General features: G+C 41.4%; 1 protein-coding gene across 1 annotated transcript in view; it reads left to right on the top strand.

Moving 5' to 3' along the window:
- The window catches only part of LOC117887364, a 32,188-nt gene extending 27,321 nt beyond the window's left edge, over window positions 1-4,867 (top strand). The window contains exon 10 of the mRNA XM_034789908.1: window positions 4,115-4,867. Within this exon, the coding sequence (XP_034645799.1) occupies window positions 4,115-4,343 (229 nt within the window). The 3' untranslated portion in view covers window positions 4,344-4,867. The remainder of the gene's footprint in view (window positions 1-4,114) is intronic.
- Window positions 4,868-17,023: the final 12,156 nt, after the last annotated feature.

Raw genomic sequence — 17,023 nt, 5'->3', positions numbered from 1 at the left:
AACAATTGGAAGGAGCGGTAGCTTAGGCACAGGGGTTCTCAAACTCCATTGCACCAGGACCCCCTTCTGACAAACATTACTACATGACCCCAGGAGCGGGGACCAAAGCTTGAGCCCACTTGAGTCCGCCGCCATGGGCGTGGGGGGCCAACGCTCAAGAGCTTCGGCTTTAGCTCTGGGCAGTGGGGCTCAGGCTTTGGCTTTGGTCCCGGCAAGTCTAACGCCAGCCCTGGCGACCCCCATTAAAACAGGGTCACGGCCTACGGTTTGAGAACCGCTGCTTTAGACAAATACATGGGCTAACTTTCAGTGACCAATTAAAAACAGTAGTAGAAACTTAGTACTATTAAGGATCCGATTTTAAAATGACAAACTTCAGGAAATAAAAGGAATAATGCTGCCTTTTTCTGAGCATTATGAGTAACAGATGAAATGCTGACAGCTTGTATTAACCAGGTTGCATAGGGCATTCAGCAAAGAAATATCTTAGCTAATTTTTTTGTAATTCCTTTATTTCTGCCTCTTGAAATCCTTTGGCAATTACTAATTTATTAAAGACACTTTAGATCGTTCTGCATCATGAATTGCACAGGATCTCTGGTATCAATTAAGTTAATGAACTGTTTATTTTAGTGTCTTGATTAAATTTGGAAGTCAGAGCTCTTGGAAAGAACTTAAGTTAATGAACACTTTGTGCTAAATGACCCTTTCTCTCCTCACACCCTCCCCCGAAAAAAAAAAAAGCCTGGTTAGTGGTGCAATTCAGTGGATGTTTTAGGGTTTAAGTCAACTTTAATTTCAGCTTTCCAGATCCCCTTTTAAGATTGGAATGTCAATTAGATATTTATTATTTAAAGCGGTAGGACGATTTCCAAAATTCAACCTCCCCCCTTTAGAAATGACACATTTTGTTCTAAAATATCTTCCTTGCATTGTAAAAACATTAAAAAAAAAAAAAAAAAAAAAAAAGGTTACAGCAGCGTCAGCTCCTTTCCTGTGAACCAGAAGGGAACTGAAACTGACTAAAATCCTGCTTTCCAAATGTCTGAATGTAAGATTCTTACCAACTTCAGACCCCTGCTGGCTCTGAATCATGGAGCCAGCAGTGATAAGTGATAAATGGTGTAGCATGTATCTGTGATCCTGGTACATATTGAGTCTTGTTTGTGTTGCTTATTAAAGCCCTGGTTCAGGAGAAGTTATTGCAGCTCCTGGTTTGGAGTAATAGTCTGTCTTTCTTATAAGAGAAATTAGTATCTAAAAATGGAGAATTTTGGGGGGTGATTTTTTTTTTTAATATTAGATTTTTGGGTCTGTCGACACTGATGGGCTTCTAATATTTTGTGTATAATAGATATACAACATATGGAACATGATATGTATGTCTAAGCTTCAGAAAAATAAAAAGTTGTGAAAATCCTAAAGCAAAAATGGAATGTGTAAAAGTAGCCCAAAAATGAGTCCTGGGTAAAACTATGGTAAGCATGCTCTTATGATTTGTATCTCTTTGCTTTTTGTTTAATCAAAACAGAGCATGAATGAAAGAGAAGGAGCATGCACAAGACCTTATATGACATGTCTACACTGCAACGTAAGCCCCTGCTTGAGCTTGGGCTCGGGCTCAAGCCTAACTCCCCTTTGCATCTGCACTGCAATTGTGCTAACCCAGGGTCCCAGGGCTCAGACCCGGGTCCCAGGACCCTGCAGGGCTGGAGGGTCCAAGCACAAGTCAAGCTGAGATCCAGGGTCCCAGCCCTTTTGATTTGCAGTGTAGATACAGCCCCGCTTTACTCAGGTCCTGGGAGTCTGCCAGAAGTACCACAATTCCATGGGACAATTTCCTTAAGTCCTCTCTTAGTCTCAACAATCTGCAATCCACTGTATTGAAAATTGAAGCCACACCCCTTGGTGAATGGCAGCAACTCAGCTAATTGTTAACCCAGGGGTCGGCAACCTTTCAGAAGTGGTGTGCCAAGTCTTCATTTATTCACTCTAATTTAAGGTTTCACATGCCAGTAATACATTTTAACGTTTTTAGAAGGTCTCTTTCTATAAGTCTATAATATATAACTAAACTATTGTTGCATGTAAAGAAAATAAGGGTTTTAAAATGTTTAAGAAGCTTCATTTAAAATTAAATTAAAATGCAGAGCCCCCCCCCGGATCGGTGGCCAGGACCTGGGCAGTGTGAATGCCACTGAAAATCAGCTCGCGTGCTGCCTTCGGCATGCGTGCCATAGGTTCCCTACCCCTGTGCTAACCCATTCTCTTCTGATCACCAAACTGAAAGCACAGTATTAGAGAACCTCCTGGGTTTGCAATGGAAAGTAAGCCAATCAAGCTTTTTTCAAAGTGAGCTGCTTCATGGTCATGGGAGCACAGCCAAATTTTGGTGAATTTCTGATGTAAAGCAAGTAAAACTGTGGACTTCAGCAAAAGCACCAAAAATGACCACACATACTAGCAGATCTGCACATTGTCTGGACAGGTGATCAATGCAGGGAGCGCATTAAGAGGCTGAAGAGCGAGTAGCAGAAGACCAGGGACAAGAACCACACCTTGGGCAATTGTTCAACAACATGCCCACTTTATGATGACTTTGACAAGGTTCTGGGCACTGTGCCCAACACAGAGCCAACCATATTTCATGAAGATCTTGTCAGTCAGGATGGTGCCCTCTTGGTCACTGAATCCAGCATGGAGACTGATGGGAGCCAGCATTAGGCTCCCAGTAAGGAGCATGAAGTGACTCTTTTAATGAAATCATCCCGAGAGCAGGCTGTGGATCAGGATCGACAGCAAATTCTTGGTCCCTACTTAGAAGAACTGTTTGATTCCCCCCACCCTCAAAGAACAGCCCTTTGCCGAATCTATAGAAAACTTGGTGGAGAAAGAAGCCACCCCAGAGCCCGGTAAGTGTATGACTGAAACGTACAGTTTATTATTACAGTACTGGGAGGGATTTCTGCTGTAAGAAGCAATGCAAAAATGATAAGCCCCGGCTAGCAGTGTGCAGCCACCAATGGCAGATTGTATCACAGTGTCTCCACTCCCACCCCTTGGTGTCTCCACTCCCACCCCTACGTGGAGTTCAAAATGACAACTTGGAATTTCAAACTTCATAAACAGCTGTTATTTTAACTGTTAAGTCACAGATGTTTGCTAGGGTCATTCATGTTTGCCTTTCAGTAATAAATTTGCCACTCTGTAATCACTCCTCCGGGGTCCATGGAGCAGCCTTTAAACAGTGAACTGAATGTGTTGTATTTGGGAAACAGTATTCTATTTCCAAATTTAGTCCATTTCAGCTAGAGGTAATCCATGCAGTATGTGGGTCACAAAATCATTTCTCCAAAGTATGAGTGGGCTGCCAGTTTTCCCCCAGAACTATGCTGGGTGCGGGGTGGAGGAAAGCTGCAAATTTCAGAATGTTCGCGTGCAGCAATAACAGAGTAAGCCATATGTGAGCTAACACAGCATCATATTAATTCCCTCATGGCTTATGTCCCAATCTTGGCTGCTGAAAGCTGCAAACTTTTTGTGAAGCAGGACTCCAGATAGTCAATCACATTGCAGGGAAAGGTGTATTTTCTAGGCCCCCCCTTGTATAGCTGACTAGTCCACTCCAACAACAGATTTGCTGTTTGGTCACTATACATTTGAATACTTCAGCTGCATACACTGCAGGTTTCCCTCCAGGTGCTTGGAGTAACATCTCCCTCTGCCAACAGGGTACAACAAGAACAGTTGTCTTTCACAATATGGAAGGCCTGAAATGACAGAAAAAGCCTTTTGCAGCAAGGGCACTATATACACCAGCCTTCTGGCCCCCCATGGAAATTAAGAAAATTTTATGAAACACAAAAAAGGGTTATAATTTTAAACTTACCGTTGTTTCTGCACTTCTGTGATTGCGATTAACAAGGCTGTATCCAGAGACAGTCTGAGGACTGAAGCATCCCCTTCACATTATGTGTTAGTTCACTTTAGAAATATTACATTTTGTCCTTGAGATTCCACAAAAATTAATTCTGTGCTCTAGCTTAGACAATTGCCCCCTATTTCTTGTCCTACTTCAGGACCCTCAACCTATGTACCGCCTGCTCTTTTTCAGGAACTCGATCTCTGGCTCAACGTACCTTTACATTCCAAAAGGAAGTGGTGTTGTTCTTGAGCGGACAGACCAGCGAGTCCAGTACCAGAAGAAGAGTGACAAAAGACTGGAACAATGGCATGTTGACAGGCAGGAGGACAGGCTGAGGTTTGCTGTCCAGGTGGAGGACAGGTTTCAACTAGGGAGCAGGCACTTGCAAAGCAGTGCCTGGCATAGGAATGGTAGCTGAGAGAGGAGGACAATGCTCAACAGAGAACTGTTTCAGCAACTCCTGTCCATACTGGCTAAAGAGTATTATCTCCAGCTGCCTCTCCAACTCCATGGCATGATGTTCCTGCAACATACCCTTAGTCCAGCAGTAACTTAGATAATTCTGTCGGGTGGCCTATGCATTCAGGACTCGTGAGTGGCTGGGCAGGACAACTAAACCCTGTGCAGCCTTCCTTCATCAATCCCCCCTCTGGAGGAAACCTCCACCACCGCTGCCACCTTCAACCCGTCTGGTGGAAATCTTCCCCCCCCTCCACCCCCACCCCCACCACTACCAAGTGAGGGGGAAATGTGTAAAGAAGGGACAGGAGAATGTTGGGCCAGGGAACATGTAGTGATAGGGGGATTATGTCATGTATTAACTATTTCCTGCCCTTTTGGGTGTGTGGTTTTGGAATGGCAGCTGGCCTGCCCAACGCTGTGTGTTTTACTATTTTAGAACATGTTTACAAATAAAGCATGTTATATTTTCGAGAACGTTTATTGATATTGCATTGCATTGCATCGCATCATAGAATTATGGCTTGAGATAGTAAAGCTAAAATATGTTCAGGAGCAATTGATAGGTTTGCTTACCAATGCTTCTTTTATTTAGGTAAGGTACATCAATTCACATTTCAATAAACTGGCTGTACACCCATTCTGGTCTCCCCCCACAGCCAAGTTCATTACTCATCATGTCATTCAGACTTACATTGCATGTGAATCAAGCCTACACCCCTCCCAAGCGTTGCCCACCCTCAAAATAATTAATAGGCCACTTTTTCCTCACAAGCACATTCCTAAAGGTACTATTCCTCCTCTTCCTTTGGGCCATGCAAGTTCATAATATGAGAACACAGAGCATCTGTGACTTCTGCTGCCCGGTGCAACCAGCTCCCACAGTGGTACCTGTACTTTCTGGTTGAGGGTACTGATCCAGTATCCCCTTGCTATCAGAGGTCCAGTCAGGGGGAAATAGCTCACCTCAGGCTTCGCAAAGGCTGTGAAGAGCACAGCAAGCCACAGTAATTGACATCGTTGATGACACTGGCATCCAAATGAGATTGTAGACACCTCCAATGTGATTTTAATCTGCCGAAAGCACATTCAACAACCATTCTACACATGCTGAGCGTGTAATTAAACCTTCTTTTGTCAGGGTCTCTGAAATGGTTTCAAATGCCAAGGCAAAAGGGAGTATGCGGGGTCCTCCAGAATAGCAATGGGGAAAGCAACATTATTTCTGTCAATGTCATTTGGTGGGAATAATGTCCCAGTGTGGCCATGAATGCAGACTCTCAAGTGGCGAGAAACTCTGGCATCACAAACTTTTCCAGTACAGACAACGCTGACGTTCGGAAATCTGCCTCTATAGTCTACTAGTGCCTGCATAACTAATGAGTACCCTTGCAGTTTAGGTACTCGTGCTCCTTGAGGAGGGTAAACTATGGGCACATGAGTCAGATTAATGGCCCCAGCACAAGTAGGAAACCCCATTCTCCCAAAGCCAGCAATTACCTCTGGAATATCTTTAATGCATGGCACCTTGGGGTAAGCCACTCAGTTGCCTCTGCCATTACTTTACTAACAGTCAGCTTTCCAACCCCAAACTGTAGATGCTCAAGCCCAGGGTTCCCTAACACGAGTCAACCAACTGGAGTCCCACTAACCTTGAGCTTACAATGCAGTGTAGACATGTCCATAGTGAGGTGTTAAGATCATACCTTGTGAAACACAAAGATGATGGACTTAAAATGCCTCTGAGAAAGTAAAAAGAAGAACAGGAGTACTTGTGGCACCTTAGAGACTAACAAATTTATTAGAGCATAAGCTTTCGTGGACTACAGCCCACTTCTTCGGATGGGCTGTAGTCCACGAAAGCTTATGCTCTAATAAATTTGTTAGTCTCTAAGGTGCCACAAGTACTCCTGTTCTTCTTTTTACTTTCTCAGAGGCATTTTAAGTCCATCATCTTTGTGTTTCACAAGGTATGATCTTAACACCTCACTATGGACATGTCTACACTGCATTGTAAGCTCAAGGTTAGTGGGACTCCAGTTGGTTGACTCGTGTTAGGGAACCCTGGGCTTGAGCATCTACAGTTTGGGGTTGGAAAGCTGACTGTTAGTAAAGTAATGGCAGAGGCAACTGAGTGGCTTACCCCAAGGTGCCATGCATTNACAGGAGTACTTGTGGCACCTTAGAGACTAACAAATTTATTAGAGCATAAGCTTTCGTGGACTACAGCCCGGCTGTAGTCCACGAAAGCTTATGCTCTAATAAATTTGTTAGTCTCTAAGGTGCCACAAGTACTCCCGTTCTTCTTTTTGCGGATACAGACTAACACGGCTGCTACTCTGAAATCTGAGAAAGTATTTTCCCAGGAAGTACTCTGCTTTCTGTTGATACAAGATCTCAATACCTAGGGATCCCTATTTTGACCATTAGCTTTCCCACCTTTAAAACTCTCTGCCACAACCAAGATCCTAGCTGAGAACTGGACAAGATTCAACCATGTATTTCTTGATCTGATTGTTAAACCAATATAAAAGCAGGATGGAAAGTAATTTATTCTTTTCTTTCATGTGGCAACTTGAAAAGCAACATAAAAGATTGACATTCAAGTTTGTCATCCACTCTGTGGCTTGTAGTGACATGATGTGAACCAAGGTTGTCCTTCCAGAGAAGGATCTTGGAGGACAGCAGTTGACTAGGTGGTCCATAGTTTGGATATCTTCTCCACATTCACATATTGGTTTGTCCTTCTTCTAGTTGTATAGTAGATAATTGCAACACCTGTGCGAGGTTCTGACATGGTTCACTTTGATCCATATCTTAGATGGCACAGTGAAGCCAAGTTGTTGGTCTGTAATATCCATTATCTGTTCTTGATCCTGCTGTCTTCTCACAGCCTCAGCCAGTTGTCTTTTGATGACAGTCCCAAGTTTTAAGAGCTTTGGCTGCTACTCAGACAGGGTTCCTGGACCTAAGACAGCATTGTCAGGTGGGCGGGAGGGGAGGGGAAGTTTAGAGATCTTCATAAATGGGAAAATCTGGGTTTGTTTATTGCATTGTCATAGTGCTGTATTATTGCTGCTCCTCTTTGGAGGGATGATGGTGAGATATATGCAATGAAGTGAGACTGTTGGTGTTGACTTCAGCACTCCTGTGACAATTCCCAAGGCAGTGAACAATTGCATGTTGACAAGTTTCATATGTACTTTATCCACACTAGTGCGCAGTATTCAGCTACTGAGAAGACAAGTGCCAAGATGGCTGTCTGCAAGGTGTGAGCATCTGCTCCCCTATTGGTCCCAGCTAATTTGTGGATTTTATTATCCTTAGGCTTTATTTTGACAGTGGTCTTTGTCAGATGTTGTATGTGAGGCTATGATCCAGAACCACTCCAAGGTATTTCAGGAAATCCTCGTGCCTAAATTTCATGTAGCAGAAAGTGACATTTAGGTGCTTCTTTGCATGAGGGTTGCTCAGATGGAATGCGGAGACAGTTGTTTTTTTGAAGGTTTGGTCAGTCTCCATAATCAATAATACTCCTCCAGTGTTTTCAGAGCTTCTGTGATTCATTCTGCTTGGGTAAAAGTGCTCACTTGAATGGTGAATGTGAGATCATCCGCTGTCCAAAAGTCTGGGTCAATGGCATATTGCTGATACAAATATTAAAGAGTGATAGTGCCGAGATTAATATCTGTGGGAGCCTATTGTTAGTAGACAGGGTCTGCTAGTCTGTTCCATTAGTATACAGAAATCTTGCAGTTGGTGACATGACTGTCAGTACATGCAGTGTTGTTCTGCATACACTATTTTGACGATTTCTAAGCATTTAAATGTTGAACGACAAAAGCTTTCAAAATCCTAACACAACTGCTACCAAGAGATCTAGTCAGCATTATGGGGGAAACTACACAGTCATAGAGCCATTTGAGAGCATTACTGCAATGTGCTCTACCTTGGGCTATGTTAGAAGACCACTTGGAAGATTCAGCTAGTATAAAATGCAGCACCCCACCATCTTGGTAGTATGTATTAGCATAAAAAATCACACCTGTGCTTCATGAACTGCACTGATTTCCTTTTGTGGTGAATCGTTGGTGTAGATTTTGTGGTGTTCAGTGCCATCTTGTTCCAGAAAGTGTTCTGATGGTGAGAAGTGTGTTGCAGAAATGTTTGTATTTAAAAATGCTGGTAGTGAAAACTGACTTTTTTAGATTTTGAGTTTCTGCGCTTGGAACAGAAAAAACAGTATTTTAGATTCTGCAGATAGCACATCACCTTCATTTTTGTTTCTTCAAAGTTTCTTATTTCTTGAGTCAGAAAAGGTTAGTTTCTGTTTCACCCAGCTTAATTACCTCGGTTGCTATAATTGTGATACTATATTCTCAAATGGAAAACTGTAAGTTTTTTAGTAGCAAGATTTCAGCTCAGGATTTGCACAGATATCTTTTGACATTAGCCAACAAGCCCATAGCAAACAACAAATGTACAAACATAACTAAGAAGCTTGTATACATTGCAGCTATCTTTTCTGCTATTGCATTTCTAAGAGTCGAGTACCTTTTTAAATTAAGGTTTCCACTCCACCTTTACTTGCCACAGATTACACACAGTGAGGAGGATTTTTCATTATGTGAACTCAGATTGTAGTGCTTGGCAAAATGGGCACTTTTCTTCTAACATATATGTATGTTATTGGGAAACTACATGTAGCAAGGTTATTTAATTAAATGACAATTTATTAAAAAAGTGAAGCACCTTTAAAAATCAAACTTAAGTTAATTGTTCTATGTTTTTCTTCTGTTCAACTTAATCTTGATCCAGAAGGGCAGTTTCTGTTCTCAGGGGACTGTTTCAGAACATGCTAGGTGTAATAAATGTGTGAAACATTTGCTTGCTTACCTTTATTTGTTGGCTGCAATCATGACAGGGTCAGTATCTACTGACTCCAGCAGCTTCTGTTGCATCTTCTCTCCTTTCTGAAAATCAAATGTAAATACAATAATACCAGCTAAAAATAACAGACTAATTTAATTAACACAATACACAAATGCAGGTGGGTAGGATGAAGGCCAGGCAAGAATACTTGAACTCCTGCAAGATGACAGGATTATTCTGCTTTTTATTGGACATCTGTCAGTATTTGTTATCTTTGAACATCAGTGGCATTCTGAACACACAGGCATTTCTTGTTTTTAAAACAGTTCCTTCTGCAGTGGCCTCTTTGATTGCTGAGATTGATCTGATACTTGGAGCTTCTCTTTGCTGCTCCTGGTGTTTTAGTGGTTGGTGGTTCTTACATCTGGTAGAGCAGGAGCTCTGCCAGTAGTGTTCTAGATCAGAGGTTCTCAGCCTTTTCTTTCTGAGGCCCCGCCAACATGCAATAAAAACTCCACAGCCCACCTGTGCCACAATAACTGATTTTCTGCATATAAAAGCCAGGACCAGCATTAGGGGGTAGCAAGCAGGGCAATTGCCTGGGGCCCCACGCCACAGGGGCCTCCATGAAGCTACATTGGTCAGGCTTCAGCTTCAGCCCTGGGTGGCAGGGCTCAGGAACTGGGCTTCAGCCCCATGTGGTGGGGCTCAGCTCTCTGCCCTGGGCCCCAGTGAGTCTAATGCTGGGCCTGCTTGGAGACCCCCCTGAAACCTGCTCGAGGCCCCCTACGGGACCCCAGGTTGAGAACCACTGCCATACTTGTTTTTGTTTGGGTGTTCTCTGTTTTTCTCATGAGACTTTTAGGGTCATGTGACCTTGGTGAATATGATAGAAATGGTATATTGCCTGCTTTCTGTTTTGGAATTTAACATTCTTCCCCATTTGCAATGGGGGTAAATTGTACGACATTTTTGTCATAGTATGCTTATAAAATATTTCAGCACTGGTGCTTCTGTGACCGTTCTTAATTTCCAATTTTTTTCTCTTGCTGATTATCCCAGTGCCACTGTTTATTGTCCTCAAACAGAATTCTGAGTGGAGTACTTAATTGTGACAAACTAGGTATGTTAATGTGCCCATGAAACACTGAAAGGCTCCTGCATTTTGAAGTCTTTACAGTTGTCCAATTTTCTCTACCTTTCTGGGTCTGGTTGAAATCCTTTGTCACTGAGTATATGTGTTTCCTGCATAACTAATCTCATTCAAACCAATTTGGCATGTGTTCCTTTTGATTTTGTTAAGATTTTTCCTATGGCTTGCTCCTGATCATTCTGTAGTCTTGTACTGTGTTCTTATTTTCTCCCCAAATCACATCATCAGTATGTTTACCCTGTCCAGATCTTTATAAATCTGGGACATGTAGCTTTGGTGTACCACAGGTGCATTCAATCCCAAATGAAAGTTTCTTAAACGCATACCTTCCAAAAAAAAAGGTTGAAGATGCAGAGTTTTGCACATTTTCTATCTAATTGGACTTGTCATAACCCTTGTCATGAATTCTGAACTTTTAGACATGATCTTTCTTCAATTGTTCCCATGAAATAGCACCGTTTGGCCTTATTCAGAGGTTTTGAATCATTATAGGAACATAATTGTCATACTGGACCAGACCCAACGTCCATCTAGACCATTATCCTGTCTCTGAGAGTGGTCAGTACCAGATGCGTCAGAGGAAGGGATAAGAATTTGCAATAGACAGATATGGGATAATTTCTCTTTCCTCACCTCCTGAAAAGCACTCATCCGGGACTCTAATAGTTACTGTATATTTGTAATTGCTGTAGTATCTAGGAGCCCTAGTCATGAACCATGACCCCATTATGCTAGGCACCATACAAATACAGAAAATGACAGTCCCTGCCCCAAAGAGCTTACAGTCTAGAGACTGGCTTAAGCCCTGAAGTACAGGGTTTAAGATATCTCGTAGAATTTCTTGTCATTTAATTATAACACCAGTAATTCTTGATATCCACATAACTATCAAGTCCTTTCTTGAGTCTTTAATTCTTGGCCTAAACAACTTCCTGTGGCAATGATTAGTCAATGTTGTGTGAAAAAGTATTTCCTTTAATTGGTTTTTAATTTCCCACTTTTTAATTTAATTGAATGTCTCCTTGTTCCTGAGCTATGAGACAGGGAGAAAAAAAAAAGCGCTCCAGATCTACCTTCTCCATGCCATTCATTATTTTATATATTTGTGTCGTGCCCTCTTACTAATTTCCTTTCTTAGGCAAACAATCCCAATCTTTTCAATCTCTTCATGAAGCTTTCTCATGCCTTTGATAATTCTTGTGCTCTTCCTTGACATCCCTTTAGTTCTGCAATATCCTTTTTGAACTGGGGTGACCAGTTCTGCACATGGTATTAAAGAAGAGTCTGCACCATTGATTTTACATAAAGGCATTATAATATTCTTTGTATTATTCACAATTGCGATTCTTATGTATACTAGCATCTTGTTTGCTCAATGCGCATCTGTTGAAAACTTTTTTTTTTAATTGAGCTACCTACAGTGATGCCCAGGTCTCTGTCTAGAGTTGATACAGTCAATCTAGAACTCTATATGGTGTATGAATAGTTCCCTCCAATATGCATTACTTTGTATTTATTGACATTGAATTTCATTTGCCATCATGGTGCCCATTCACCTAACTTGTTTAGGTCTCTCTGAAGTTCTTCACAGTCAGGGCCGGCTCTAGGATTTTTGCTGCCCCAAGCAAAAAAAAATGTTGTCCGCCCCCCATTTTTTTTCGTGCTCCCCTACCCCTGCCCCAACTCCACCCCTTCTGAACCCCTTCCCCAAATCCCCAGCCCTGCCTCCTCCCCCGGGCGTGCTGCATTCTCCCCCCCACCTTGCTTCCTGGGAGCCCCCGCGACCTCCCGCCCTAGCTCACCTCTGCTCTGCCTGCTCCCCCGGGTGTGCCGCTGCTCCACTTCTCCCCCCTCCCTCTCAGGCGAGGGAGGGGGGAGAAGCGGAGCAGCGGCGCATTCAGGGGAGCAGGCGGAGCGGAGGTGAGCTGGGGGGGGGCACAGGAAGTAACGGGTGGTAGAGGAACCACTCCCCTCTTGAGCTCGCCTCCGCTCCACCACCGCCGCCCTGCTTCTCCTCCCTCCCAAACTTGCTGCGCAAAACAGCTGTTTCGCACGCAGCAAGTGTGGGAGGAGGGGGGAGAAGCGGAGTGGCGGCGGTGCGCTCAGGGGAGTAGGCGGAGGCGAGCTGGGGTGGCGGGGGCACTTTTTCCCCATGCCCCGGAGTCAGCACCTGTGATGGCCGGCGCCAGAATGCTGCCCCTAGAAATGTGGCGCCCCAAGCACCTGCTTGTTTTGGTGGTGCCTGGAGCCGGCCCTGTTCACAGTCCTCTTTGGTCCTGACTAACCTGAATAACTTTGTCATCTGCAAATTTTGCTACCTCATTACTCACTCTACTTCCAGATCACTTAATTTGGCTTTTTATTACGGGGTCCATGTTGTCTGAATCTGCTCAATAACATTTAATTTTACTATCTGGTTATGTTCAGGTTTTTATCTTCTATTACTTGGTGCTGCAGGGACTTTATGTGGTGCATGTATTATAGGCAGCACATTGGGACCTCTATCAGTGTAATGTTTTATATCCTTAATGCATCCCAGTACATTAAACACTTCATCACATAATCTGAGAACATGTTTTGCATCCTGCTGCGTACATAAGCTATACACACATTTGCTCGTCTGCATTTGTAGAATGCTGTCCAACTCAAGCACATATGGAACTTCCTGTTGAACTATTTTAAACTCCCAGAGTGATAGCCATCCTTAAACAGACATACTGGTGTGGTGTTATCACTTGGGATCATTTTTGTACCTGCCATATGAAAAAAGTTAGGCTTTTTAAAAATTCTAATATTGGCATTAGATAATCTTTTTATATATGATTGCTATGTATATGTTGCACTTAACTCCATTCTTTTTAAATTCACTTGCCATTCATTTTATTTCTGATTTCACAAACCAATCTTTGGGGAACCTTACTTTATAAAAATATTAAGTTACTCAATAAACAACTCCTGTTGCTGTGTTATCAGAAATTTGCACTCCAACTGTATGTTCATTAAATGTATTTTGCTTTTGTATTTGCCTTTGTGCTGAGAGCAACACACGTTTGTGAACTGATTGTTTTTGTTGCATATATTACTCAGCACCCCTGTTTGGACACTTTTGTGTCATGATTTCCTCTGTTTATTGCAAACAAATCTGGTTCCTGCTGCTTGTTTACTCTTTTATGCTGTCTTTAACGCCTTGGTATGTATTTTTAATCAAAATAAGTGAAATAATTGGAGTGCATCTAATACCCTGTCATGAGGGAAGTACAGGTTTCATTAGTCCTACCAATATGCACTGTCCTTTGCAAAATCCAGTCCATTTTCATCAAAACCTTTCTTTGGTCTGGTTACTGGTTTTACCAAAAAATAATTGGTAAAACCAGTCTCCAACTAGTCCGTGTGTTGACAAGTCAAATTCCCATGACTTAGCTTTACTATATAGGCCTGTAATGGTCAACTGACTCACCTGGGAGTTGGTTTTGAAAATATGTCTTTCCCAGTGATATTCTTGCATCGATCAGAGTATTCTTCAAATATTTGAATGACTTTATCAAGCTGTCTTGTAGTTCCTTCATGCTCCCACAGAAAAGTATTATAGATCTCAGATGCCTCAAGGCCTTCCACTTACAGCAGTTGTAGAGGGGTTCACCCTATCTAGTTTCTCTTTAACACCATTAGCTTCCAAGAAAACTGGGGCATGTCTATGCTAAGAAGTTATACTGTTTTAACTAATATACTGGTATAGTCTAAAGTGATATAAAACTCCCCTGTGAAGGCAGTTTTATTGGTATAAAGATGCTTTAAAGTTATTGCTTTTCCCATGTGGGAAGGGGAATAATTTCACTGGTATAAGGCACCTTTATACTAATATAACTACATCTACACTAGGGCTTGTTGATCTATGACACTATTGTTTAAAACTGATATAATTATACTGGTATAACCTACAACCGCTATTTCTACTTTCTTCAATTCGGTCAGGGTCCCTTACAGATTGAGTGATGTATGCTTCATTTACTCCATTTTTTGACAAGGTTTAATTTACATCTGACCCATGTAATAAGGCTGTGCTGATAAGAGACTGAAACTTTATTACCTGACATGGGTCAGAGTTATGAGAGGTTAAAACCCCTGTCACATGGCCGGGTCAGCACCCATTTACTCCAGTGGTTACTGTTACAATGGGGGAAGATCCTATCAAGGGTTTAATACAGAAAGACTAACCACTCTTAATTCTCATAGTGCATCCTGCCATGTTACTCAAGTCTACTGATTTGAGGATATGTAGAAATTATTCTAAAGAGTGCCTAAACATTTTAAAATAGTTGTTTAATAAGTCTCAATATATGATGTTTCCTTGAAGCGCTTTCACAATACAGTATGATTAAGGCTGGTTAATTCTTACAGAAAAAATGCAAAAGTCATAATTTCAGTTTAAAGAAAGTTATGGCATAATATTTTAGTAACTGCTTATCCATAGGTGTCAATAATAATTATTAAATTTATCTAATTAGCAAAACACCAAATTATTGTAAATGGCCAAATATGGTTACAAAATAATGGAAAAGTTTTGCTCAATAGCAAGCTGATTGGTGTGAACAAGACTAGCATATGAACAAAAACACTGAACTTCACTTTTGTCAATGGTTGTGATAAGCATCCAACCTTAACCACGATGATAAATACTAAATACAGGCAGTGCTGCAATCAGTGTGTGTTTTGCTTCTGTGATATTAAGACTTGTTTTATGGGGCAAAATTAACATTTTTGCGGTGTAGAAGTGGAAGAAATACCAGATTAAAAATGCCTTTGAACAATCTATCCCCATATTTAATGAATTGTTAAAATAGCAACAATAAAACAGAACATTGAAAAATTTATCCTATTGCCACTTTATTTGGCAAACATTATTTTAAATCCCATACTAGGTTGAACTACAAAAGTAATGAACAGTGGGGTTACAATTTCCAATTAAAACATAATAATCCTATGCATTGTTTTAAAAAACCCTATTGTTGGGTACCTTTGAGTGCCTATGTGGATCTGTAGGTCTTTTTAAACACAGTTATTACTCTCTATGGGTGGGGGATGTTGCATATTTAAAAATCATACTTCCGTCTGATTGTGTTAACCTTCTGTTTCTTGTAACAATTTAGAAATGAGAAGACCATTCCCCCCCCCCCCTATTTTTTAGCTAACTTTGCTTTTGCGTTTGATTACATTTTGGTTGGCATTAGTTTCACTGTCTTATTTGCATAATAATTTCTCCCTTTTTGTGTGGGTCTTTCACACTGCAACAATGGAGAGGAAATATTTTCAAAAACAGGGAAATGGGATTGTAAAACTACAAAAATTGGCATAGGAACTTGGGGCTGGTATAGCACCTGAAACAACTTAACTTATTTAAAAAAAAAAATTAACTAGATTTCAAGTTGACAGTGTCCTTTTGAGCTGCCCTTGGCTCTGCTGCATCACATGGTTTCTTTCATTAGAAACTGTTGTAATCTCTAAAAACACATACTACCTATTGCCTCTGAAACAGTCTCTTGGGCAACTGCAGGCAGTGTTTCATGGACATAATTGGCTGGTGTATGCTCAGGTGGTGATTGTTCTGCCTGCTCCACCCCCAGGGCCCTTCTCACTGTTTACAAACACACACTGCCTAGGTCACTGCCCAGACATTGCTGATGATGTCATCTAGAAAGCACATGTCTCTCTGCAGTTTCAAAGCTTGCATATTTCTCCCAGCAGGGTGGCGTAAAATGCAGTTTGAAGGGGCAGGGGTTTAGCTTGTACCCTACTGATGAAGCAGACATCTCCATACATTTTATTCGCTGTTCCCATGCTACATGGTTTTGGTTAATCAGAGATTATTGCTCTGCACGTTGCAACCTCCATAAGCAGCTTGGGACCTAGAGCATGCTGGGTAACATGGTTTGTAAACCAACTGCAGACATTTGTGTTGGATAAAATAACTGGCATGGATTTCTCAGTTTGCTGGACTGGAGCTAACCTAGGGTTATAAACTACCGCAGAGAAAATCTGACTTGTCCTTATTCTCAGCAGTACCATATAATACTTAGCTTTAAATGTTTAGTGATGATAATTAGCATTTACATATCAAAGACAGCTGATTTGTTTTGATCTGGTATTTTAATAACTAATGACGTATATTTTTGGAATTTATTTTAGATTTTTTCCACCTATGTTGTCGTTTCAGCACCAAGTAGATTAGTACAGAAGCATGATGCAGATTAGAGGGTCTGGTTTAAAAACCCTTCCCTGCCAAAAAGAACCAAAAACAAATCAAAACTGAGTGTACAAGCAAACTAGAGGAGGGAGGCGTGTTTATTTGTGGCTTTTAAATTACTTTTAAAATGGCCTAAAAATTATCACACCTTTTGATGAAGATTTTTGTACTGTTTTTAAAGATAGTTAAAATCTATATTGTGAAGGCTAAAATTCCTGCCTTCAGAGAGAAAGTGCTGTTTTTCAAAAGTTGTATACAATTAATTTATTGAAAATAAAAATAACTATTCTGGGATGACATTTTTTTATTTTGCTGGATTTCAAGTCATTGCAACAACTTATAGATATTTAAGTGTACACATGGCAATTTTTTC

This window comes from Trachemys scripta, chromosome 14, assembly GCF_013100865.1.
Source record: "Trachemys scripta elegans isolate TJP31775 chromosome 14, CAS_Tse_1.0, whole genome shotgun sequence".
Classification (NCBI taxonomy): Eukaryota; Metazoa; Chordata; order Testudines; family Emydidae; genus Trachemys; species Trachemys scripta.
This window is presented reverse-complemented; position numbering and strand designations above follow the sequence as displayed.